This window comes from Triturus cristatus, chromosome 3_2, assembly GCF_964204655.1.
Source record: "Triturus cristatus chromosome 3_2, aTriCri1.1, whole genome shotgun sequence".
Lineage (NCBI taxonomy): Eukaryota > Metazoa > Chordata > Amphibia > Caudata > Salamandridae > Triturus > Triturus cristatus.
Window position 1 is genome coordinate 28,973,610 of NC_140584.1, and position 27,825 is coordinate 29,001,434.

Below are 27,825 nucleotides of genomic sequence, written 5' to 3' on the forward strand. Positions count from 1 at the left end.
TGCAGTGAGTTCGGCGCCGAAATCCCTTTTACTGCGTTCGGGGCCGACGACCTTTGCTGGCGTCGAAGGAGTGGAGGGCTTCGAGGCCTTCGAGCCGATTACAGCCAGTTTCACTTTTGGTTTCGGTGGAACTGGTGCGACGATTGGTTTCGGTTTCGTGGAAGGGAATCCAGTCGTCTTCGTTAATAATGGCTCGTGCGGTATGTTCGAGGCCGGGCCCGAAGGCGGGGCCGAAGAACTTTGAGATTGATCTCGGGTAAGGCCTGGCGGCGATTCCTCGACCTGAGCCTTAGAATGACGCACTTTGACGGCCTCCGTATCGACGGGCAGGCCTGTCTCCTCGCTAGAGCTATCTTCTTCGGCCCCAAAGGCCTCATCGTAGTCTCCTACCTCGTCGACGACTTCTTCCCTTTGAAATAGCACTTCATCGTCGTCTTCCGATCGGGAATCGTGTTCGGAAGCGGGGCTGGAGTTTACTTTTTCCACGCTCTCAGCGTCCTCGTCCTCGGTGCTGAAGATGTTGGCTGGGGCAGGCGCCGATTGCTGCGCTTCTAATCTCGCCGCCCGTCGATTCCGGAGAGTCTTCTTCGATCGGAATCGGGCACAGGCCATACATTTCGACTCCTCGTGATCCGGTGAGAGACATTTGTTGCATACCGGGTGGACGTCGATGTGTGGGTATTTGGCGTGGCATAAAGGACACCGTTTGAATGGAGTCCTCGATTCCATCTTCGATGTAAGTTCGATGTTCAGACCAAACGGATCCGAAAGGCTGGAAGAAGGGTCTAAATTAGTAAAGAAAGTAGTCGATACCGAGCGGGAACAGTACCGACGAAAACTAAAGGCCTTTTGGCCTTAAACTGAATTTTCCTAACTTGAGCTAAGATAAGCACATCCGAACCCAATGGCGGAAAAAAACAATCTAAGGCTGGAGAGGATGCCCATGCGCACTGTGGTCCAGGGGAGGAGTCACCTATCTCGTGATACTTCGAAGACTCTTCCAGGACAACAACGTGCAAACATCCGGACCCAACACTAGGCAGCGATCTATGCACAGATATGAATTCAGCAGCCCACATGCCTCGAACACCAACGTACACGTTTCCCCTCCAAATAAGGCAATTAGTCCATCAATTAGTCCATCAATACATGGCTACTGTGATGTTTGACTAGTTACCTTAACATGAAACCCATATTCAGCCTTCTTGCACAGATTACCTTTCCTTTCACCAGTGAGGTACAGCAGGGCTGGGTGCACCAATTCACACCAGTTTGGGGCAGAGGAGAACCAGAGGTTTAGGGTGCTTGCAGGTGATGACTGCCATTCCAAAACTCGATCCTCCAACTGAAATTATAAACATCAATCTAGTCACAGGCTCGAACAAAGAAGGGGAACGACTACCCCAAAAGTTGGCACTCACAGCTATTCAAAGCGACAACATGAGGATTCAGGAGTACAATCAGTTAGCAAAAGAAACCAACATTTTTAAATATGCTGGGACCTCATAGGCTGCAAAATAAATATATACAAGTTTAACCATAATCTGATATTCAGGCAGAGCCACATACGATGTCTCAAAGTGCTTCTTCATCATGTTGATAAAATCCCAAGCATTTCTAATAGTCGCAAGGTAACTCTTAAAGAGGATGGCAATGCTGCTTGTAGGAAGCTGGCACTCTATATAGTGCACCAAAATGAGGTACACTGTGCAGAGAGTCCAGGCAAACTTTATTGGTTTACAGACACAAGTAAAAAAAACAAATGTTCTCTTTGGTGGTAGAGTGGGCATGCAGTTTGGCCTTATCAGAGGTTAGTGCTAAGCATCTGTTGCACTCACAGAGGAAATAAATGAAACACACACTCAAGAATAAAACGAAGACATGTTTATATATGTTGCAACACCAAGAACTTCGGTATCAAGTAAGTACTTTTCGAGATATTGATTTTTACAGGTAAGTAAAATATTCACTTAAATGCGTTTTTACACTGCAGTACATTCCTATGGGAAAAAAGCTATAAACTGCATGCAGTTATTTGTGAGAGGTTCTGGGTGTCCCCTTCAGGGCTTAAGGTGGTAGGTGGCCAAGGTCAAAAGAACCACCAGCGGTGAGCCTTCACCTGCCCTGGCGTGTTCAGGTGCAGAGGTGCTGGTTGGGTTGGTAGATCTGCACGCTGCACCAAAGGAAGGGGGGCACTTAGAAACAGGCTGCAGAGGGGGACTTGGGGACAAGTTGGGTAGCTCCCCAGAGGGGGCTTGGTTTGTGAGGGCCCAGGGAGCAAGGACGCATAGTCAGTTCTCGGGAACCCAGGCTGGGGCGTTCAGGTGCAGAGTGGTTAGGTCAACTGGGCTTGTGCGTCATGGGCACTCGACGGTTGAGCGGACAAAAACAGGTCAGCTGGGGCACTCTTGAAGTGAGTCTCTGCAGTGCTGACATCCCACGATGGCTGCTCCATCTTGGAGTCCAAATTGGACTAAAAAAGGCTTTGGCTGCTGAAAGGGGTGCGGTACCCCTGGGTATTGGTGCTGTACGGCTCCGGTGGGTCCTGGAGTTTTCTCACTTGGTGGGGCGACGGATCTGACCTCCTGGAGCACGGCAATCTCTTCCGGGGCAGCTGCTGTGTTGATGAGACCGGGTGCAGCAGAATGGTGGTCTGGACTTTGCGGTTTGGTGCCTCCATGCTGCAAGGGAGTAGCTCCTCTACTCTGAGTGGGATTGCTAGCAATTTGTGAAGTGGTGGCAGCCCAACCGAAGATCTTGGCAAATGCACAGCAGCAGAACGAGTCGGTTTGTCATGATTGTCGGACCAGGTGCAGGTATGTAGGGTGGGAGCCAAAAGGTCTGCAGCTGCACCTCAGTTCTTGCTTCTTCACTCTTCTTTGACCTCTTCTTCTTGTGTCCGTCAAATCTGAGTTCTTGTTACCAGGGGTGCCAACTAAATCCTCAATTTAGGGGCATTTAGGGGAGTGAAGGGTAGTAGCCAATGGGCTACTTACCCTTGGGGCCACTACACCCCATATATGCCCCCTTCCTGTGGGGAGTGGGCATAAACCTGTCCCAGAGTTCCTAATTCCACCAAAAATCAAGATGGTGGAAACCTTCTTTCATGGGTCACATCAAGCAGCCCCCACCTTAGGGGAGGACTGACCTAGTAGTTGACCACACCTCCCTGCATATCAGATTTCCTGCCTGTCCTGGTGCCAAATGGGTCTCAGGGCAGATGGTGGCACCGCTCAGGTCTGAGGGAAGCTGGGGTCACAAATCAAAGGTGGCAGGGACTTTAAAGCCTCTGGCCTTAATATGCTTAATCACTAGCCATCCTGCTGGAGGAGATGTTAACACCTTCCTCCGGAGCAGGCATTGTTTCTGTGCCTCAGAAAAAGGGGTCTCTCAACTGTTTGTGGTGGCAGCCTGGACTACATTAGTCAGCCAGCACACTAGAGGCTGGTAGGTTTTCAGGGGGCACCTCTAAGGTGCCATTTGGGAGCATGTCTTAATAAACTGACATCAGTATGGATTCATTATGACAAGGTATTTGATACCAAACACCAATAGTTTCATTGAAGCCATCATGTAGCTAATGCACCATGCCTTAGGGCTGTAAGGCCTACTGTAGGAGTGAATTACATATAGTTTATGCAGTGTCTGGGGACATGGTACACAGGGTGTGTACCATGTCATGTTTTCACTTTTGTCGGCACCATTTCACACAGCCTGCAATGGCAGTCTGCATGAGTTTGGTGGTGAATGCCTTAGGGTGGCACAATACATGCTCAGCCTATAGGGACCTTCTTTAGTACCCATGCCCTAGGCACCAGCGGTACTGTAGCGATCACCCGAGGGGCAACCGCTAGGCAGGAACTATGTAGACACAAACAGACCCCTAATTCAGGAAGCTGGTGGAGGAAAGACCAGGGATACTACATGTCCCAGCATGCCGTGGGCCGCCTCAAAATGAGGCTAGGACCACCCTTGTATATTAGCACCACCTCCTCAAGGAGGAAGGTGCTTGACAATCAAAGACCGAGAGGAAATGGCGGATGGTGCTCCCCGCCGGATACCAGCGGGAAGTATTTGCAGCGTCTCTCCAGTCGTCGAAGCCGAGTCGAGTGAACAGCGGAGCAACCCTCCGAGAGAAGAACGGAGCGGAAGAATCAGGTATTCGTAGGGAGGGCAAGCGCACCGCCTTCTCTGTCTCCTTTCGCCAAGGGGGTGATCCGCATTCCCATATAGCCCAGGGGTTACGGGAGGAACCGTGACCGCCTTCTCGAGCATCCCTGGGGTCACGGAAGAAATCGTGAAATCGAAAGTAAAGAACAGCGTGCAACCGCCAAACCCTGCTCTCGTCAGCGTGTACCTGTTCTTCCGACGCGCTGATTGCCGGTTCCACTTTCTGCCGAGATATCCTTTCTGTAGGCATTGCTGCTACATGGCCGCTTTCCGGGGGAAGAAGCGGTGAGTGAAACCGCTTCGTAATTACCGGAGCGTTGTCAATCCCAACGCTGAGATACTTAAAGAAACATTACCCGTTTTCAGGAAGCTTTCCTTTTGTTTTATTACGAGACATTCTGCAGGCGACAACAGACCCTTTGTCGAGACATTCGACCAGCGTCACTGCAGGAATCCTTTGTTCATTATCGTGACTTGTGCAGGTGACATCAGACCCTCCTCCTCCCAGGCACCCTACCAGGGTGTTGAGGAACCAACGTCCTGGGTGCAGGGGAAACCTGGTGAGTGGTACGGGCAATCTAGAGACAAACACAGAGGGGAAAATATCCAGCTAGCAGTTAAGAGAACTATTAATCCTTGTTGTTTTTGTTCCCCCCTCCAGAGCAGCCCAATCACAAGAAGTCCTAGTCCTCTCTAACCGACCTGGGGGAACACCTCACCTGCCGCAACTACCTTTGTTGCTTTGTCCCTTTTCCCCGTTTTCCCTGGGGGCCTCCTCACGCAGTAGGGTGTTTTCTCTCTGTGGGAGGGGGCGCTTACGGGAGGTGGGGTTCACGCAACTACCATCGTTCCTGCTGAGTCCCGCGACGAAGGTTAGTGGCTGTGATATCATTCGGGTCACTGATCAAGTCCCTGACAGGTACCATTTACTAGGGACTTACAGGGGTGCTAAAGGGCTTTATAACAAAGCAGACCCACTCAAATACGTACAGAAATATCCTTAATTTTTGTGTATCACCAGGATTAAGGAGGTATCACAACTAACCTCTTCACATCCACCCCCAATTATTTTTATTCATGGGGTAGATTCCAGATTTACCAAAATCTGTACTATATTTTATATAAAACAGTGATTTATTGCAAGAACCCTCAGCTTGTAAGCCACTGTTGTCAATTTGTGAAAAACTATTTCAAAATTGTGACAACCCACACCATAGAGGTTAGTGGAAAAATGTGCAGAACAAGGTAGCACCTCACGTGCGCAACACCATAGCGGGCGGTCACTGGTTAGGTCAACACCAGTACTGCCACGTTTCTCATCATAGGTTGCCACCTTGGTCAAAGAAAAATTGGGAAACTGTACCAACAAAATTCAAAAGAAAACAAAACGGTGAAAAAAGGAGTGAAAATTACACACCAAAGTCCTTATTTAAAATTGATAGAGAACCATGACTACCACAATTTTATTCTCAGCTCATGGATCAATTCAAAAATAAAAAAGTGCTGTAAATCAACAGTCACAAAGTCAAACCGCCGACATGTTTCATTGCCTTACTTGTACGGCAATTTCTTCAGGGCCACAGGACTCCATTCACCATAACAGCATATTTCATGCTGAATTATTTGTGACTTCAAAATATAAAAAACAGAAGGTTCCTGCAATTACTCACTGAATGCTGGGGCGCAGCCATACTCGCTCTATAATCTTTTACTCGGATGTAAAGGGAGTACATGTTTGTCATTACCCTTTGTCAGCCATACCGGCTCGACAGCGTACTATCAAAGGTTGTGATTCCGTATTTCACACACACTTTTGTTCGAACTTCTGGATATTCTGCAAGGGAATTCCAAATGTATCCTATGTTATGGACCGATAATTTATCCGATTCACAACATCGTGTCAAGGTTCAGCAGTGTGTCTCCAATTATCGGCTATTTCCCATAACTTCAATATGACTTGTATTTCACTCCATTGCATACATTACATACACACGCCCAGTATTGTAAGACGGAGATCTATACCCAATTGATATAGGAGGCTCACACCTACACATCCCCTACTGTCGGGCGCTCTGAATATCAGGGGAAAGTGTCTAAATCCAATCTCACCCCTCATTCATACATCTCACCGTTTAAAATGGCAACACGAGCTTCGTCTCAGCCGCTCCGTTCACTTCAAACAAAGCCTCTGATAAACCCATCACCTATCATGTGACATTTGCCGGTTCCGATCCCAGTCACGTGATATATCACGCAAATGTAAGCGCCATTTTGGAAAGGGCTAAACTCAACTTCCCTGTTCAGAGGACATTGCTAAAGGGCTTGCCAATTGTGGAACAATTACCTTGTATTTGAAAGAGACTATTAGTTATAGATTCCTTACATTAGAATAACCCTCATGCGTCAGACTGTGTCCGGACAAATATTTCGTAGCAGTACCCCTGCGCGTCAGTAGGTGGAGTCGGTCAACTCCGCGTTTGTCAACGGCGTCGTGATCGCAGAGATGACATCAAAGTATCTGCTTAGATGCAGCACTCACGCGCTGACGTAAGTTCTTTCTTTTTCCGTGCCAGCCAGTGCAGATCCGGAGAGAGCATACCCTCTAGTCACCTCTAGTCACTTTCTGACTACTATTTTTTCAATTTTGTCGACTTCTTTTCGAGTCATTCAACTCCGGGTGCAAGTAGGGATGTCATGTCCTCGAACCGGCTTCGAGGCTTGCGACTCCTGTCGGTTATGGACCCGCACCTCGTGTGCCTTAGGTGTTTGGAGCGTGACCACGACCCGAAGTCGTACTCCGACTGCCGGGCCACGAACACAAAGTCTTTGCGGGAGCGGTCACAAAAGCTTCTTGAGGCCTGGCAGTCCGATTCCTCGCCGTTCAAGGTCCCAGTCGAGAGGGAGGTCGCGGGACCGGTCGCAGAGCCATCACCACCACTCGTCGAAGTCTTCGGGTAAGTCGAAGCACAAAAAGAAGGTAAAGAAGCACTGTCGCTCTTCGCATTCTCCCCGTCCGTCGGCCGCCACAAGGCGGGTTGCGGAAGGTAGTCATCCGGCTCCGCCCGCGGAGCCTGTTTGGTCGACTCCGAGGCTCCCTCCCTTCCCGGGTAGCAGAGCGTCCGCTGTCCAACTTCGTAGTTTTCACGAAGCTCTCCACTCGATTTTCGGACAGCCCCACTCTGCTGGCGCGCCTTCGGGCTTGTCGGACTCAGCTGGGGGTTCTTGACCTTCAAACCCAGCGGCTGCGGCCCCAGTGCCGCAGGTCCTCCGAGGATCCTGGCCTGGATCCGGATACCCGCCGGTCGACCTTCCGACACCTTCTTCGGCGTCATATCCACTGACGACACCTCCGTCCCCTCCAACACCAGTTGTGTCCCTAGCTCGCGTCAACCCCGTCCTCCTCCCAGACCTGGACACAGAGCCGGACTGGAATCGATCGATGTCTGATCCGGCAGCGGGCAGTACTTTTGTACCATTGTTCTATCCTGGAGTTCCTTTTCGCCCTGAGTGGCAGCAAGAACAGGACGAGGAGAACTGGGAGGGGTTTGGTGCTCTTTTAGCTGACCAGTTCAATGAACTGGACTGGAAAGAGGTGTTGAGTGATGCCAGTGGTCTGGATACCTCACCAGACCCTGGTATGCTTTCTCCCCCTACAGTGGCAATGGAGGAGGAAGGCTCATACGCAGTGGTGTGGCGAAGGGTGGCTGAGGCCTTGAACCTCGAGCTTCCTACGGTGGCGGTCAGGACCAACTTACTGACCGAGGTGCTTCAACCGGCAGCGGCCTCTTTGGAGCCCCTACTGCCATTCAATGAGGCCATTACTGACATCCTTCTGGGCACCAGGTCCAAGCCCAGCACAGGGGCTCCTGTGGGTAGGATGATTGCCTGACACCACTACCCGTCCCTTGGTGGTCCAAGCCTCTACCTCTAAGGGTGCAATCCCTACTGCTACCCCTGATAGGGAATCAAAAAAGCAGGATCATATTGGGAAGAAGATCTTTTCTTCTGCCGGCTTGGGACTGCGGTTGGTGAAAACCGCATGTCTTTTGGGCCGTTATTCCCACTCTGTGTGGGATACAGTTGCGCAGGTGCTGCCACAGTGTCCGGAGGAGGCCCGGACCACTCTACCCCATGCAGTCGCTGAGGGCAGAGATTCAGCGAAGTCCGCCATTAGGTGTGGGCTGGACACCAACTCGCAAGGCAGAACGATTTCAGTAGCCCTACGACGCTACGCCTGGCTGAGGTCCACTGGCTTTTAGGGTGTCCAATCAACTCTTTTGGACATGCCCTTTGATGGCCCTCGCTTGTTTGGCGACAAAGCGGACAACGCGCACGAGCTCTTTAAAGGTTCTAGACCTACGGCCAGATCCTTGGGCCTTGCTAACACCACTCGCCCGCGCAGTCTGCTTTTCGCCCCTTTCTTGGCTACGAAGGGGGTGCCCCATCACATTTTGCCCAGGGCCACATGCCTGCGCAAACTGTTCAGCCTCTGCGCGGTCGGGGACATGGGATCCAGCGTTGTGGGTCGGGGGCCAGCGGGTCCACCAGCGCCCCCTCTGCAGCAACCTCCAAACCCTCCTAGTCTGTCCTTTCAGGGCCACCAGTTGCCAGTGGGCGTCAGCATCCGCCATCACCTACCCCACTGGCAAACCATCACATCGGACAGGTGGGTTTTGCAGATAGTACGAAGGGGCTATTCCCTCCCCTTTGAGACTACCCCTCCATCCATGCCACCTCAATACCATCGTATGTCAGAGGATCACTTGGTCCTTCTCCATTAGGTAGTTACGGCTCTCTTGGCCAAAGGGGCTATCGAGCGAGTTCCTGCCCCAGAAGTAGGTTGTGGCTGCTATTCCCACTACTTTCTGGAGCCCAAGAAGGACAAAGGCCTGCGTCCTATCTTGGATCACTGGAACGTCAACCGCTTCCTCCGGAAGGAGAAGTCCAAATGTTGACGTTGGCTTAGGTTCTGTCTGTCCTGGAGACTGGATGGTAGCGTTGGACTTGCAGGACGCCTATTTCCGCATCCCAGTCCTGCCGGCCCAAAGGCGTTACCTACGGTTCACGGTAGGCCACGAGCACTTTCAGTTTTCCATGCTCCCCTTTGGCCTTACCAGGGCCCCTAAGGTGTTCCTGAAAGTGATGACGGTGGTCACAGCACATCTGCGCAGATCAGGGGTTACAGTTTTCCCCCCATTTCGACAACTGGCTGTTGAAGGCTCGACAACTGGCTGTTGAAGGCGGGCTCGCCCCAGGCTGTCGTCGTCCACCTCCAGGAGCTTGGCTCCCACAACCAAGTGGCTTGCTCATCAGCAGCCACCAACCGGAGGCCCCTATCCACCATTGGATAACATTGGGCCTCAGCACTCTGCACTCAGCCGCCCTAGTGCCGCTGAGGGTGTAACAAGAGTCTATCCCTGACCCTGGGGGACCGCTGATTCTACCCCCAGAACCTCAACTCCCACTACCGAATACTTGACTTAAAACCGATAACATTATTTTCCTCGATAGGTTAAGAATGACTGTTTTTCTTGGAAAAATTTCCAAGTGTGGAGTTTGAAAACCTAAAGAAATTCTTTAGAATTGTACTAACTAACAAACACGCTTTTACTTAACTTTTACAGGAAATGTCTCAGTGCAGTATCCAGGTATACTACACTGTGTAAGAAACGTAATCTCAAAAGTAATTTACCTGTAATTTTACCAAAAACCCTATACAAAGTATATGTACTGTATTCTGAAAAGCACTGCATTATCAGTAACACTACTGTAATCAAATCAAAGTACATTTACAATTGCAATTCAAACTGTGTTACAAACTGTATATTTACTGCAAAGTACTTATTAATTACCTGTGCGAGGCTTGCTTGGTTCTAGGAAATAAAATAACTAAAAGAATATTTTTATACAAAAACAATTGGTCAGAAGTTCAGTCTTTGAGTGTGTGAATTCATTTGCTGACTGTGTACAACAAATGCTTAACACTGTCCTCTGATAAAGTCTTACTGCTCGACCACACTATCACAAATAGAGTGAGGTGCTATCTACTTTACCTCTGCCTACCTTTCGGCTTCCCCTAGACTCTGTGCACACTATACCTCACTGTGGAATAGTATATACATAGACAGCTTCCTACACTTGGTCTGCATATATTTTCTTTGCTCGCAGTCTGGACAATATCTGAAGAAAGATTGGTTTCTTGTTATCTGCTATGTAAGCAGTTGGAGATGTACACTTAGATCCAAGAATAGTAAGGTATAATATCCCAGAAACAACTCACGTTTAGTTGGAGCTAAAGCTAACACTGGCTGAAGTCCATGGAAGACCTGGTAGAAGCTACGAATGTGCAATGGAAATCTGAGCTATGGTGGCCTTTAGGGAGAGTAGAGATCTCATTACTTCCACCTCGCTGGCTGATGTTTGGGTCACTGCAAACAAGGTTAATGTGCTACTAAACAAACTCTGTTATTAGATCTATGACCATTTAACAGTATTTACTGTTGCTCTAAATGTAGAAAGGAATCCCAGCCTAGCAACGGGGTATGATTCTAGTATCTGAATCTATGAAAGCTCCAATGCTGTGGAAATACAAATTACAGAAGAAAAATGGCTTTCAGTCAGCAGGAATGATAAAGAGGCTAGTAACAGATTCACGCCCAATCAGACCTTTCAATAAGTAATCAACAGTTCTCGGACAAAGTATTCAAACAGAAAGGGAATAACGAATTCAAACAAGCATTTAAAATGCAAGAGGTCACGCCTTTGAGTAAGTTAAAGCCATTTGCTTTGCTAATGGCATTGTATAGCAAAGCAAATGGCTTTAACTTAATCAAAGGCGAGACATATTGCATTTTTAATGCTTGCCAAAAAAGAGGCAACTGTGGGAATGGAAGCTAGTGAGCAGCAGGCAGTCGGCAACTTCTTGCCCCATCATACAGCACATTATCATTACAGCGAAGCCGAGGCAAACCGTGCAAGGAATGAGCGTCGGCGGCACCAGCCTGCCTGTTGTCACGGTCGTGAGGCAAACGAGAAATAAACCATGTGCTTTGTTTTAAGGCAGCGACGGAGGCAATAGTTTACTTTTGAATATTCTAGGTTGGTGCATAGGCATCTGCATTCAAGCATTGATAGAAGCGCGGGGCATTTAATGTGCAGCGCCCCGAAACCGGGGGGGGGGGGCATTATCTTCCTTTATTGGGGTCTATGACACACTGGCTCGACTACTGGGTGGAGTCTCCCCTTTTACATTAGGTGGGCACGCGCTCTTCGTTTTTTTCACCCGTGGGGGATATTGATTCCGCACATTTCCACTTTTCACTAGACATCTGTCCGTGGTTAACGTTTAAATATATATATAGCTTGCTTCTTTATTTCACATGCTTATGGCTCTGTGGCACTATGAGCAACGTTTATTACTACTGCCCAAATCACTGAGCCTATTCCTGATGAGGATGAAAGGTTGAGCCAAGCTCACCATGGCTAATATCTGTGACATGCCACTCAGCAGCCGGCACGTCAACCCACCGTGCTGCCTCATTTCTCTAGTCGGTCAATACGGTGTTCTCAAAAGATCACAGGCCACTGCGGAATCGCTTGTGTTCCGTTTGTCTAATATTGGGCATCCATGGAGGAAAAAACGGCCGCACAATTTACAACTTGTTTCAGCTGCAGCATTTATATGTACATTTGACCATATGCCTGTGCTCTTCGAATTAAAACCCCGTCACACACCACCATGTGCCACAAACAAATTCCAAGGTACGACTGGGACTCCTCCACAGTAGTCGAGCGCTTGCCCCAAGCACCCTAAAGCCAGGAAGCAACTTTCCAATGGAAACCATATGTAACTGGTCAACTAGAATGTCTTTTTGCAGTTTTTATGTAGCGCAAACTAGACCCGAGGTAGGGAGCGCTCTACATGAGCACCAGTTACGTTACAGAAACACATATATATAGGAATGGGATGATTAAGTGATTTGCCCAGGATCACAGGATGTTGAGCCGAGACTCTAACTCGGTTCTACAGGTCCAAAGTGGCAGCTCTGGTTGTTATACCGCATCCTCTTATTTCCAACAGCAAAGGGCACCTGAGAGATTAACCATTTCCCGTGGTGGTCTGATTTTAGGAGGCTGAGTACCACTAGAGCAGAAGGCACCATTGCGGGCATTCAAAACGTGCCTCTTTCACTACCCACGACTGCCCCCTCGTCTGCCGAAAGCGCCTTGAGGCGGCCCAAGGCTAGTGGTTTATGAATCAATTAATTCCATGACCATACGGTTCGACGTGGCAGCGCATGAACCCACTGAGTTGTCGCTCTCTTTTAGCTGGTCGGTGCAAGTTGGTCTCGAAATGCACTGTCCCAATTTTGATTTTTTTCCCACGATTTAAGGGACCTTGCAACACACCACTAGTTTTAAAATATCTGCGTTTTTCTAGTTGAAATACAAACAGGTCATGAAATGTATTTTGTCAGAGACCATCTATGTACTTGCCAAAACCGCGATAAGCTTCCCCTCCCTCCTTCCCACCCAAACGCGTCAACGGCCGCACTGTGTGTGTCCTTGTCTATATATAGCTGCACTCCCCTCGTGCGCGCTCCAGCAGGTGCATTAACCCAGAGAGAGAAGGGACGAGTGCGTGGAGAGAAGACAGGCTGTCGAAAGCAAAACGCGACCCAGTGAGAGGAGCAGGAGACAGATGGGCGAAAATAGAGAGAGCGGGGACTAATGAGGGAGAGGGGACCAGCTGAGGAGAAAGAGAGGAGGGACAGACGAGGAACGAAGATTATGGACTGATGGAAAGGAGAGCAGTGTGCAGGCACTGGTGAGCGTGAGGGACAGACGGGCAAATATTAAAGAGGGAGAGGACAGACGGATGAACAGGAGGATGGTCGAATTTGGGGGGTGGGCGGCGAGAGCAGACTGGCCAATGGAGAACTACAACTAGATATGGGAGAGAGGCCCAATGATGAAAAGAGGAGCACGGACTAGCGGGGAGAGGTGGGTGAAAAGGTGAGCAGAGGACCAGGGAGTGTAGCGGGGACGGCCTGCTGAAAGAAGCGCAGGAGGCAGTGTGGGAGCGGGCACAGACGGACGAAATGGAGAGCAGATACCAACGAGGAAGAGGCAGGACAGACGGATGCGAGTGAAACCAGGGGGTCGGGGCGTCAAATGGTGAATGGATACAAAATACCAGCGTGGGGAGGGTGGCAGATGGGGGAAGGGTTCACGGGGGCTAGTGAGCAGGAGAGGACTGGGTGAAGAGGAGAGCGGGAAGAGGTGATAGGCGGATGACAGGGGGAGCGAGCAGGGAACACTCACTGGAAAGTAGACTGACTGACTGACTGACTGGGAATAGACTGGTTAAAAGAGAGAAGGGGCTAATGAGGGAGCGGCGACAAGCGGGAGGCAGAGCGGGATGTGTGAGCAGAGAGTGGTCGGCTGGTGAAAGGAGAGGACGAACTAATAGGGCGGATGAGTGAATGAGCAAGAGATGGATTTTGGAGTGATAAAAAGGACAGCAGGAAGAAATAAGGGAGTGAGAATACGGGTGAAATGGGGAGCAGATACTAATGAGGGAGAGGGGATAGGTGAAGACGAGGAACAGACGGGTGTAAAGGACAGCAGGGGCCGGTGAGGAAAGACTGAGCACAGGGAGAGGGTGAACTCATGAGAAAAGAAAGGTGAGATATGTCTGGGAGTAGAAAATGTGGTGATGCCGAACTCGAGTTATGGCACACACGGGATGTGGGGTGTAACACAGGCGCTGGCAGCCCCAGCGACGCTATAGAGGGGGGCCGGGCAACCACTGAGAGGGCCCCTACGTGTCAGCGGCCCTCCATGCAGTCCGAGACCAATGGATATGTGTGCGGTATGGAGACACAGAGCCTTCATCACATTTTCAGTGGGGAGGGGGTCATTATTTTGCAGTCTGCTGCTAACGCAACCCCCTAATTAACGGTGCTTTCCCGACCCTCCTAGGAAACATACATGGCCGAATCGCCCCTTCACAAACTGCAGGTTACACAGATCTTGGAGACAAATGCATTGACCCCATGAGCTATTTATCGTGCGTCGTAGGGTGGTTTGAGGGATGCCGTTTTAGGCGGGGGCTCAGTTTCAAAGTTAAACACAAGCTATCGCCATTGATCTCTTGTCTTTATGGGGCCATGTATTTAAACACATGACCCCATAAAGATAAGAAATCGCTTACGACAAAAGGAAAGCAGACGAGCCAGTCCAGGTGGGCCGTCCCAAAAAGCCATAGGGGGGCAACACAGATAGCTTATTTCCAATGGCTGGCCACGGTTTAGCATAAACAGTGACGCCAGTCAAAGGAAATAAGAGGCGGGGCTTAAAGCCCTTTTCTAAAAGTACTCATCTGCATTAAATCTTGCTGAGCGAGCTACGAATGTGCGCAGCAACGCTAGGCGAGACCTAAAAAACGAAGCAGGAAACATGCTCCAAATATCACCCAATGCAGAAAGAAGACAACTTGCCTCAAATACCCTCAGATAATAGCTACTAGAACAGACTGGATAGAATCTATCTGGACAGTTAACCCTTCAAGGCCACCCCTGGAGTCAAATGTTTATATTTAAAGTATGTATAGGAGTAATATCACCGAATTTAGTGTAAATTCTTCCAGTGCCGAAGTCAGAACCACCATCTCAAGGTTACCTAGGGCAAATGCTGCTGTATCTACTTGCATATGACCGATTATGTCAGCACGCTGTGGCAAATGAGAAAGAGCTTGGAAATCTTCGCACAAGAAACTAACAAACATATCAATTGATGTGCTTCTGTTGAGGAAGTCCAGCCGGAAGCATGACATTTCCCTTACAAAAGTAACCAAGGTGCATGAAGGGGTACCATGAGGAGCTTTCCAACAGCTAAAAAAAGCAGCAGACTAGACAGCCTAGTTTCATTGGAGTCAAACAGCAGGAGTGTAGCCTGTCCTCTATTTATAACAATCAGAACTTACCAGTGGAAGGCTGGATGGCCCCTCGAGTAATAAGATGTCTAACAGGAGGCAGAAGAAGTTGGCTGATATTTCATTGAAAGCTAAAGCAGGCTTCACATCCTCCATGGGTCTGTAAGGAAGAAAAATCAGTACAAACCCTGGATGAAAAACAGCACAAACATTTCACGGAGCAATGGAAGGTATTCTTTCTTAATTTTCAATAGCAGAGTAGATGACAGGATTGCACAATAACACAAACACTATGCGAACCTCCTGTGTAAAAAAAAAAAAAAAAAAAAAAAAAGAATTTCCCAAGCTATTCTGTGCCGAAAATCAAGAAAAGCAGCTCTTAAATATTCCTTGTTAGAGAGCTCTCCAGAAAGATGATTATTTCTGCAATGTTTCACAACTGTAAGCTAGATATTCAAGAGACATCTACAAATTGTACCCTGATTCAAGCAACAAGCAGGGCACTATAATCCTAATAACTTTAGAGCAAAACAGAAATGTGAAATTGCCTGCAAATATGCCCAAAAAACACCAAAGAAAATGGCAGTGATGAAACTTACTCCTCTTTAACGGCATGTATCGGGACCGGAAGGGGAGTCTCTAGTTTTACTGATGCCTCAAGTTTCAAGGGGGAAGGCGTCACATCGGGGCAGTTCAGTGGCTCTGAGAAATCTTCTTCCTCGGTTTTAATTACTTTTAATTTCCTTCGTTTCCTCTCATCTTTCGCTTTCTTCTTCAGTACAGCAAGATCAAACAAAGCTTGCAAAAGACAGTATTCTAATTAAACATTTGATCTCCCATGCAAGGCAGTGCAAAAGAAAGCACAAGATAAAAACAATGCTTAAAACTGTACAAACTTTTAAAAGAAATCAACATTGTCATTGCAGAACTGTTGAGCCCCACAACTCACTGAAAATATGTGTTTTATCAATTCATTCCTTGATGCCAGTGTGTGTTGAGTGTCTCCATCTTCCCCAATCAAACAAGGCACACCGGACACAAGGTCATACAATTATCAATGAAATAATACAGCTTTTTGCAACTACTTACCCTACCACAAGCCCCATATTTTGGACACACATGAGATCACATAACAGTCAATGGTTTTTGAAGGAATATTCTTGCTTCGGATTGATCTCACCATTCCAAAATATTGGGGTAACCCAAAAAGGCAGTTGGACCTGGGTCCAGTACAGTACAAACACAATGATCCTAACGGAGAATCAAAAGGAGGAGAAACAAATTCACAGAGTATATCAATTCAATTATAGTATCTCGATCCTACAAAGTGATCCACATAACAAACAAGGCGGCAAGGGTGAGGACAGAAAGTTTGGAACAAATACAGCTCTGCCCTCACTACATTTGTGTTTTGTAGTCTATTGAGATGGTCCTATCCCTCTGCAGAGACTCAAATCTGATGGTTTATTCCATGGACCAACTTTTGCTACCCTCCCACTCCTACAAACATACATATATATAGTTTTAAATGGTTGCTCCATAATGTGCAAAAAATTGCTGGAGAGTGCTCGTGCAAAAGTGATGGGTGGTTAACAACAAACAGCAAAAGTACAATTCGCAGTGCATAGCCTGTCTGCATTTACAGTAAATAACCAAATTATCATCCATAAAGCAAAGGTGAGTGCATGAATCAGTCTGCTTCCTCTACAAGGGTACTAGTTCAGTAAAGGCTGGAGTAATGAGGTTGTCGACGTTTTGATTCCAAGGGGAGGGGGGAATCAGAAACTCACACAAGGGTATTCATTAGGACAACACAAGGAATGGGACAACCTGCGAGGGGATATTAACAGTTGAAAACCATGGTGAATGTTGTTTTTATAAAACTTGCGCTCTCTCCTACACGTGTACCAAGTTACCTGGAGTTGTACACAGTCCGTCCTAAGGTTGGACGAATAAAATGTATTGCCAGCGATGGCTCGGGGGCGCCTCATCTTCCGCGAATGTATATACTGTTGTCTGTGAAAGTGAAAAATTACTAGTAAATATAGCTTCCCCGACGGATCAGAAAAACGTGCGACGCTGCACAAAAGTTCACTCACCTTTAAGTAAATTCGGTAGATTTATGGAATGTGGCATACAAATATTAATTTTGTTAAGGCCAGGGCTGTAAAAAAGCCAAAGGACAATTTATGGGATAATGTACAAAATATTATAAACCCATACATGTCAGTCTATGCAACTGAAGGGCGTGGGTACTCACTGAGAAAGAAGATTAAATCAGTCAATTTCAAGGCAGGAGAGCCCTTCAAGCATTAATCATCAAATGAGCTGTGTAGGATATTGTCAAGGTAAAGTATTTCAATGGTAAATCATGAGAAAAGGATAGAAAGCCTTAGAACCTTCCCTGGCAACACATTTTATGTGTCTAACCTCAAGACGGATTGTGTACAACTCCAGGTGAGTTAGTCCACGTGTAGGAGAGCGCAAAATGTTTTTAAAAACACACAGCATGGTTTTTAACTGATAATGTCCCCTCACAGGTTGCCCCCTTCCTTGTTTTGTCCTTATGAAGACCTGCATGCAAAATTCCGTAGAACACCCAACACCAAAGTACCATCCAGGTTCCTGGACTTAGGAATGGTGGTAGCCAAGAGGCTGATAACCAAAAGATGGAAAGCACCAGACCACTCCCCCCCCGAACCCCCCCCCCCCACATGCACAGGCCTGGCGTAACTCATTGCTAGCATGGGCCAAGGCGGAAAGTCTTGCCATCAGGCACGAAGAAACCCTCGGTCTAGGTCAGGTTCCCACTGCAACATATAGAGACGCGCTCTTCGCTGAGCTGCAGCAGAGTGTGGATGGGGCCGTAGGGGACTCCTCTGCTGAGTAGTCCATAGGTAAACACCATGAACGCATGCCACAACCGCGTATACACCACAACACTTTGCTAGCAATTATACACTGGTTGGACTAGCGCGCTGATGCACGTGCCAAAGTGGTGAGGTAACAAGCAGTCAATAGACATAGAACCAACACACAAAACTTATGTAGGGAAGTGGGGGGGGGGTACTACGGGCTGTGCAAATGTTTAGAGAGTTCTTTTTTTCTTTGTTAATCTATTAAAACCAATCGGACACTTGCACTAACCTGTGTTCTTTTCTCTTCTGTATTTAAACAAAACCAACTGCAATCAGAAGTTGGTATATAATAATAAGTATTGACTAAAGGACGGTAACGTTTCTACACCAATAGCAACTGTCAAGACATGCCGGGTAAAAGTACAAAGCATTAGGATCAGAATAGCGGCTATATTTTCACCTGAAGTGTACCTTTGACTCACTAATGTATATGTACAATACGAAATGTATTGAACAAAAGAACAAAAAAAATAGGAAAATGAAGACCCGCATGCAAAGTTCTGATTGCCCCTCCCTCCTTTGACGTCAAAACATCGACAACCTAATTAGTCCATCCTGTACTGAACTAGTATCCTTGTATAGGAAGCGGACTGATTCATGCACCCACCTCTACTTTATGGATGATAATTTGGTTATTTACCATAACTGCAGACAGGATATGTGAAGTTCCCTGCAATTGTACTTTAGCTGTTTATTGTTTAAATATTTTCAACCACCTATCACTTTGCACAAGCACTTTTTCCAGCACTTAAAAAAAATTATTATGGAGCAACCATTGTATTTAAAACTATATGTATATATTACCAACCTTTGATACAATTTGAATTGCTTACATATATTTTGCCTCCGTTGCATTTTTCCATACTCTCCTTTCCCCCCTATTTGTGTGTTGATCACTTTGTAGGATAGAGATACTATAATTGAATTGGTATACTCTGTAGAAATTTATTTCTCCACCTTTCGATTCTCTGTTAGGACCATTTTGAAGTTTGAATCAGATTGGTCTCTGGCATCGTATGTTCATGGAATTTATCTCATCATGCTGCCTTCCTGCCCACTCTTTTCATGCATCATGCCGCTAGGAGTAAATATGGCAGCTGTGCTAATATGCAACTATTTCTCTTTTCTTGTTTCATTGTATCATTTGAGACTAGAAAGCGGTAAATCATCAAGCTGTAAAACATGCCATTACAGAGTTTCACCTCTCTGAGCTGAAGCCTTCCATTATTGGCAACAACTTATAAATTAAAGCTCCAATGAAACCTACTGAGAATTAGGAAAACCAGATCACCATAATATATTGGCAGTTTTAACAGAATTGCCTTAGAATTCTCATCAAGAGGAAGTCACAATTGTAGACATCTTCAAATTATAGCTGAAAATCTTTCTGTTTAACAACCCAAAACTGACACCCATGTTGATGTTTGATGTTCTCATCAGCAATGCCAGTCTGCTCACATCCCTTACCCGCACCAGAACAACAGTAGCAACTATATCTTGCATCAATATATGAAAAAATGCGCATGAAAAAATGTACCAAATGTTGATTAATTCAACAGCGTACCTAACAGACATATTGTGTTAAGGGAAGATTTAAACATTCTACACTTTTTACGAGGTGCAGCTCTCAAGTGTCTCTCTTGCAGAGGTATAGTGATCAAGAGGCTCTAGTGAAAGCCAGTCATTCATGTACAATAGGTTGCATTATGTCAGGGATGAGAGAATGCCACAATGAATTTGCCAAGTCAGAGGAGCATCTCTTATGTTGTCACTGACGAGCTCACATCATTCCACAGTGGGAAAAGAAATATGTAACTATGGAATCTACTTTTCATGCCACAATACAAAATGATCATCAGAATGTGAACAAACTGGAGAACCAAGGTAGAGGCGTTCTAAAAATAGGACACCACTTCTGGCAAATCTGTTGTACATTCTCACTCTCAAAAGTAACATTTGCCAATGTGCTGCTTAAGAAATACCTACAGCACCTGTAACAAATGGCTGATTTGTTAGGTGTATTCATAGCAGCAAGTCAAACTCTTTGCACTTGCCAAACAGAACAAATCCAAAGCAGAAGCAACTCTTGAAAAATATATATCCTCTTAAAAGTGCTTACCAGTGGCATGTTCTACATTTTACTCACATGTATATTTAATAAAACAAGCAACACTCTCACATAACCACATTGTAAGGGTAAAACAGTACTTCTAGCTCAGAAGTAGAATATGTAATAAAAACATGAAAAAGTATAAATCAGTAAGGTGAATATTTATAATCGTAGACACGAGACTCAATCTCCCGCATCGCAGACACGCAAATGTGCCCTACGGTGCTCTCCTGCCGGTCCGCTGTCACATGAGCCATTTGGAGAGGGGCATGTCCCCCCTGACACCTTTGCCCGCACTTGACTGACACCTGGGCACGCAGCTGCTGCGACACTGAGCGGCAGACACTGAGCGTCCGCCGGACAGCATCGGCCTCCACACCTCACCCGGGAGGGACGCCGAGCTCTCCCAGGGCTGCGCCGTTTTGTTTGCTGATAAACTATAAACCACAAGATACCCCTAAGACTGTATAGTTTGCGAGCTCACTTGAGTGTTTGGACGGCGACATGTTGTGCAGCCGACCTTTTGGTATTTTTGACTTTGTTGCCATGTTGAGGCTCTATGTTTCCCCTTTCTTCCCTATCCCCCTGTCCCACTGGAGATCATGGCACTGCGCACACGGCACTACTCCTAGCTGTACGGTGGGAGCGGACCACTGGAACTGGGGAGCCATTGGGCTGGGGGCCCCGCCTTGGGAGGGAGCCATAGACACACACACACGAGACTGCTATGGCTAATGTACAAATATGCACCTGGAACGTCAGGGGAATGCACACACCGGCTAGACGCTATCACATTTACTCATACCTAAAGCGGCATAAAATTAACATAGCGCTACTCCAAGAAACTCACTTAAACGGAGCTGAGGCGCGGGCGCTGCACCGTAGATGGCGAGGGCAACTGTATGCCACGGACTATTCCTCATACGCTCGCGGAACACTGATATGGATCCGCCCTGGGACTCCTTGGGAAGCCACAGATGTTGCAGTGGATCGGGAGGGTAGATATGCCGCTGCGCAGGGAAGGCTAGATGGCCAACATATTGCACTAGTGTCCCTCTATTCCCCCAACGTCGATCAGGGCAGCTTCCTGGCGTGGCTCTCAGCGACCATGGCACCCTGGCATGCAACCTCGTGGATAATAGGGGGCGATTATAATTGCACTCTAGATATAACACTGGATCGCTCCTCCCCACCCCCAGCTAACGCCTCCACACGGGGAGTCACAAAAGCACTAATGGAGTGGGCCACACAGTGGGATCTGCATGACGTTTGGCGAACACGCAACCCGGGGACGCGGACATATTCCTACTACTCTGGCGCTCATGACTTGCATGTCCGCCTGGACCGGTTCATGGCATCCACTGACCTCCTACCCCACGTGACAGACACACAATACATGGGCCGCACGCACTCAGACCACAACCCACACTTTATGTCCATAACCTGGGACCACCCGCACCCCCCTGTGCCCACATGGCGTCTGCAGCCTGCATGGTTACTAGACGCGGCTTTCCGTGAGTCCTTACTCGCGCGTGCTGCGCAATATTTTGAAGATAACACCGGCACGGCAACCGCTCCCCAGGTGGAGTGGGACGCCTTCAAGGTAGTGCTCCGAGGACACTGTCTGCACGCACAAGGCCACGTGAGGCACCAACTGGAGAGGGACCTAACTAGGTTGGAGTCTGATTTACTCGCATGGGAGGAGGGGGCTATGGATGGCGATGAGGACCCGCTACACGAAGCCCACACGGAGCATGCGCGCCTATTAGAGCGACTCCGAAATGTCAACTATGCTGCGCACTCGGCGAGAACACACCACCTCAGCGACAGGCCTGGCAAGCTTTTAGCGTGGCTGATCTCTCAAGAAGCCCGCTCAGCCCCAGTGGCGGCCATACGGACGGAAGGGGGGGACTTAGTATACACGCAACTTAACATACACGACGCCTTTATCGCCCACTATGAAGCATTGTATCGCTCCCGCCTACCAGTCCCTCATCCTGATATAACCAGCTATCTCTCCCCCCTACAACTGCCACAACTGACTATTGCGCAGCAGGATGAGTTGGGAGCCCCGCTCGTGTCGGACGAGCTCCGAGAAGCCATCTTTAACCTGTCAAATAGCAAAACCCCGGGCCCGGATGGGCTATCAGCTGAGCGTTACAAGGCCGGCTCGGATATCCTCATCCCGGAACTGCTGAGAATGTATAATGCGGCAGCGGAAGACGCCGCTTTACCCCCAACGCTGCATGAGGCCACGCTGGTCTCTATTCTTAAACCTGGCAAGGATAACACACAGGTGGGTTCTTACCGCCCTTTGGCGCTGCTAAACACGGATTATAAGATCTTGGCTTCCGTATTGGCCAGAAGGCTGGCCCCCCATGTGCCCAACCTGGAACACCGAGATCAAAATGGCTTTGTCCCCACACGCCATACTTCCTACAACATCCGACGCCTCTTTCGGGTGCAGGAGTACGCCACTCAGCAATGGCCCAGAGCGGGATGCCTGATACTGGACCTGGAGAAGGCCTTTGATTCAGTCGAGTGGCCGTACCTGAAAGCAGTCGCGGAGAAGTACCAACTAGGGGGAGGGTACAGAGCCATGGTCGACCTGCTTTATGGCAGACCGACAGTCCAAGTCCGCACAGGCCGCCTCCTCTCAGCCGCCATCCGGGTCCGCAGAGGCACCCGACAAGGCTGCCCACTGTCGCCATTGCTGTTTTCTCTGGCCATGAACCCCTGGCCGCGACTCTCAGGACGCACGGGCTGGAGTGGGGAATCCCATTGGCGGACGGTCTGCATGCGGTGTCTCTGTACGCGGATGACTTATTGCTATATGTCAGAGATATAACTGCCATCCCCGCCTCCCTCACTGGCATTTTCCGCACCTTTGAGGAGGTGTCGGGCCTGAGAGTCAATTGGTCCAAGTCGGGGGCCTATCCCTTCAGCCCAGACACGCCTGAATGCGACATCCGTCTGGGAGGGGACAGGCTGCAGTGGTACCCCACCACCTTCCGCTACTTGGGGATAAGAATATACAGAACCCCAGCAGACGTCTTGGAGGGAAACCTCCTCCGAGCAATAGCTTCTATCCGAGCACAAATTGGCTTCTGGAACACCTTACCCCTTAACGTGCCTAGCCGCGTAGCATTGACCAAGATGATTGTGCTGCCTCGACTACTCTATTACTTTGCGAACATGCCCGTGTATGTTCCCACCAAGCTATTCCGCGAATTGGAGGCGCTGCTGCGCGGCCTCATCAGGAACAAGGGGAGACCGCGCGTATCGCTGACCAAACTATACATGCCCACGGACTCGGGGGGCTTGGCAGTCCCTAATATGGAACTATACTACCTCGCGGCACAGATGCAATGGGTGGCGGGATGGCTGAGCGGCAAGCAACTCAAGGATACCGCCTCGAACGCAGCTGCCTGGACACGAACGCAAATAAATACGCTGTTCCACCCGATAACCCGCGTACTATGCCCTTCCCAGATATATCTGGCGGTGGCGCGCAGGTGCTTCCTACGGTGCCTTCGTCTCACACGTGCGACTACGCCATATGCCCCGATCTTACCGCTCTTGGGCACGCCTGGCCCGACGGGGCCGCTCACAGAAGTCCACTTGGCTGGCTGGGAGCGCGCAGGGGTAGACACGCTGAGTGACCTCTACGCAGATGGCGACTTACTCACATTTGCCAACCTGGCTGAGGACACGGCCCTACCGGCGGGGCAGTTCCTGCTGCATGCCTCCCTCTTGCGCACGCTCACTGCTTCCTGGGGCGACATTGCAATAGAGCTCCCGACGCACAGCTTCATACAATACCTGCATGTTATGGGCAATGGCTCACACATCATACACTGGCTAGCGCAGGCACTGCAGGCACACTCGCAACCATCCACATTACCACTGAGGGAACGCTGGGCGACAGACAGGGGAAGAGACTGGACAGACAAAGAATGGGCACTGATACTGGCTGGCCCGACCAACATCCCACGTAACCCCCGCTTTAAACTTATACAATACTACATACTGCAATGCGCATACTTCACGCCGAAAAGATCAATAGATACTTCTCGCGGACGGACGCAGCTTGCCAGCGCTGCTCGCTACCGGGAGCGGACCTCCTGCACATGCTGTGGCACTGCCCTGATATACAGACATATTGGGACGGCGTGTTGACACTACTCGCGCGCGACGCTGACGGGCAACTGCCGCGCACATGGGAAGCAAGCATACTAGGGTTGTATAAGCGCACAAAAGATAACAAAGTACAGGCACGCTTCTGGGACATGGGACTTATAACGGCCAAACGCTTGCTCACTAAACACTGGAAGGCCGCGACCCCTCCACACATCAGACACTGGAAAGCTTCCCTCGTTAACTGGGCACTGGCAGAGAGCGCGGTGCTCCTTCGCGAGGAAGCCGCGGGGCTCCGGAAGTTCCCTATCGCCCAGCTTTGGGATAACCTCCTCAAAGCATTTCAGATGGCCTGCCAGGATCAAGGGATAACCTGAGTCTATAGAACCTGCCGATCTCTTGCTGATTGGCAGCGACAACCCTAAAACTGCGACGGAGCTAGCTCGCGCCCCCCCCCCCCTGACCGCCCCTGGTGGCCCCTACTCCCGCCCTAGGTGGGACTGCTGCCAGGGATTTATCACCGCACGGATATCGCGCGCATCCAGTGACCGCTGCTGCTGAGATCTGAAGCAGCGCACACAATGCCTGGCTGAGGGCCCAGACGGGAAGACACGACCACTTCGCCCCACCCTGCCGCTCCCTCTCCAATGCAGCGGAGCACTCTACGCACCAAGAAAATGGGTGTGGGCGTCGGCGCTTTGGGATCCCAACCTGCCTGGAGGCCGCCTCCCCTTCCTCCCCCGGCCTGCTGCTTCCCGCGTGCACCGTGCAGTCCTGCTGTGCCCCACTCGACAGCTGCTAGCCCCCCCGCTTAAGCGCAGGATGATCTCCCCCCCCACCCCCTTGCTCCCGCCTGAATTTATGACCCTAACCCCTACTCCCCCTATCGCCACATAAGCGTAGGGGACAGTTTGTTTACTGGTCAAGTTCCCTGACCGGATCTATACCTAATCACAGATGACAGACGGTGGTTGCGCCGTCCGGCGTCCCCGAAGCGCTACCCTATTTAGCGTGCCCCGCTCACTGACAGCGGAGCGGCGATGGTACACACACCCTGCCGGGGACGGGTGCGTCTGGAGCTTGCAGCAAGATCTTGCCAAGGGCACGCTGTATTGACTACCAGACGTACCCCGATACTCAGCAGCTTGAGGGGCGTAGAGCTGGGGGGACGGATGCGCGCCACGTAGCCCACACATGGACTCGAATTGCGAAACTGCAGACTGGAGTCGCCGGACTTAAACGTTAGCGTCTATGTCTCAGTGAGCTATACCGAAACATCCTTGCCGCGCTCCGGCCCGCATTGCGAGCACGACACTGACGCTGTGCTGACCGGAGGCCCTTACGCTGGAGGTTAACCGTGGAGTCCTGCACGACTCCAGATAGGGGCCTGGGTGGCGACCGCGATGGCCGCGGTGCGGGCTGGAATACAGCGCCATTCTTTGTCACTGATATCACGAATAAGGAACACCACAACAAAACACCAAAAAGCAACAGGGACCTGCCGATTAACAAAGTGCACACCTAATTCCTGTAAAACTGCCACCATGTGCAACGCCGCCGGACCCCCGGGTTGCCGGCTGAATGGCTGTGTCATACTGACTGGAAACATGTGCTTATTGTCTAAATGATTCGACACCTTGGATGGTGAATGTACGCTATAGGATGATGAAACTGTGAATAATAAAGGTTTTACAAAAAAAAAAAAAATCAGGAAGGTGATTATTTATACGAATAATAGGCACATGTAAGCTTGAATAGAGAAATGTAAGGCATGTAGATGAAAACAATTTACCGAGCTATAAATCGTTTTGACAACGCATGATCACCCACCTGCAAGGGACCCCTTTCTGCCAGCATTAACTCGTGCCATCACATCACTGAGTGTAAGGTCATCAATGGCAAGGTCAGGATGATCCTGACAAAAAAAGATTTTAAAAAAGAACAAAGAGAAATGGTAAAATATAGAATAATATGTTTTCTATGCCTCTAAACAAAAAAACAAAAAAAATAACATTCCATATGGGAGTACCAAACAATGTGCCTAAGGATGGTCCAGTGAAAAGTGCATTTTCTCTAGCCTTGACAACATCTGTATAAAAAAACGCTATGCTTAATTTTAAGACTTTGCTTAAGGTTCAGAGGTTCAGAAGGATAATGTTACTTACCCAGTAAGCATCTGTTCCTGGCATGTAGAGCTGCAGATTCACATGCTTTGCATACTCCTGCCATCTATGTTGGGTCCGGATGTTTACAAGTTTTTTTTTTTCTTCCAAAGAAGTCTTTCCTAGTCACAAGGTAAAGTGACTCTTCCTTTAAGTGACAGTGAGCATGGTCATGGACTCCATTGTTAGATTGTTTTCCCACAAGAGGGTGAGAATGGAGTAATTAAGTGTAGTATAGAGACGTCCATGCGTATAAATGTATAATAAAGAACTGCAATAACTACAGGTACCCGGAGAAGGGGGTGGCGCATTTGAATATACAGCTCTACATGCCAAGAACAGATGCTTAATGGGTAAGTAGCATTACTCGTTCGAGGCATATGTGCTGTAGATACACATGCTTTGCATAGACTAGAAAGCAGTATACTCCCAAAGCGGTGGCTAACCTGTAGATGTTGCAGTTGTTTGAAATAGTGTTTTAAGTGCTGCTTGGTCTACATTAGCTTGCTGAGGTGCTAACACTTCTACACAATAATGTGTGGTAAATGTGTGTGCTGTAGACCATGTAGCTGCCTTACATATGTCAGCTAGAGGAATGTTACCTAAAAAGGCCACAGAAGCCCCTATTTTGCGAGTGGAATGCGCTCTAGGGGGTATGGGTAAAGTTCTTTTATCTTTAGTGTAGCATGTTTGAATGCAATGCCAGATTTAGAAATGGCATTGCCTTTGTGAGGCGGAACAAGTGCAACAAACAGTTGTTTTGTTTTGAGAAAGTATTTTGTTCTATCTATGCCGCACAATACAGCTCTTAACGTCCAGTGTGTGAAGAGTGTGTTCTGCTACAGAATCAGGTTGAGGAAAAAAGACTGGTAACTCAACCGATTGGTTGATATGAAAAGCATAAATCACTTTAGGAAGGAACTTAGGGTTGGTGCGTAGAACTACCCGGTCTTTGTGTAGCTGAAAGAATGGTTCTTCTAAGGTTAATGCCAGTAGCTCACCAATTCTCCACAGTGATGTGATTGCAATGAGGAAAACAGCCTTCCATGAGAGGCATTCCAAGGGGAACTTGTGCAAAGGTTCAAAAGGTGTACCCATGAGTCTTGTGAGAACGATGTTGAGATTCCAAACTGGGGCAGGGGGGAATCCTTGGTGGTATTACTCTTTTCAACCCCTCCATGAAAGCTTTGATTACTGGGACTCTGAATAGTGACATATGTTGCCTGTTCTGCAAATACGCAGCTACTGCTGCAAGGTGCAAACAAATAGATGTATAAGCTAGTCCAGTTTGCTGTAAGTGTAACAGGTAACAGATAATGTTTTGTATAGAAGCATCTAAAGGATTGGTTGTGTTGTTGTTGCAGTATACAACAAATCTTTTCCACTTTGCTG

The 27,825-nt window shown here is 48.7% G+C and overlaps 1 protein-coding gene across 1 annotated transcript in view; it reads right to left on the reverse strand.

Annotated features, from left to right (window-relative positions):
- The window catches only part of NFRKB (nuclear factor related to kappaB binding protein), a 627,787-nt gene that overhangs the window by 448,298 nt on the left and 151,664 nt on the right, over positions 1-27,825 (reverse strand). The window contains exons 8-11 of the mRNA XM_085647204.1: positions 26,102-26,186; positions 15,706-15,904; positions 15,158-15,266; positions 1,219-1,345 (exon numbers count right to left, since the gene is read on the reverse strand). Coding sequence (XP_085503330.1) covers positions 1,219-1,345; positions 15,158-15,266; positions 15,706-15,904; positions 26,102-26,186 — 520 coding nt within the window. The remainder of the gene's footprint in view (positions 1-1,218; positions 1,346-15,157; positions 15,267-15,705; positions 15,905-26,101; positions 26,187-27,825) is intronic.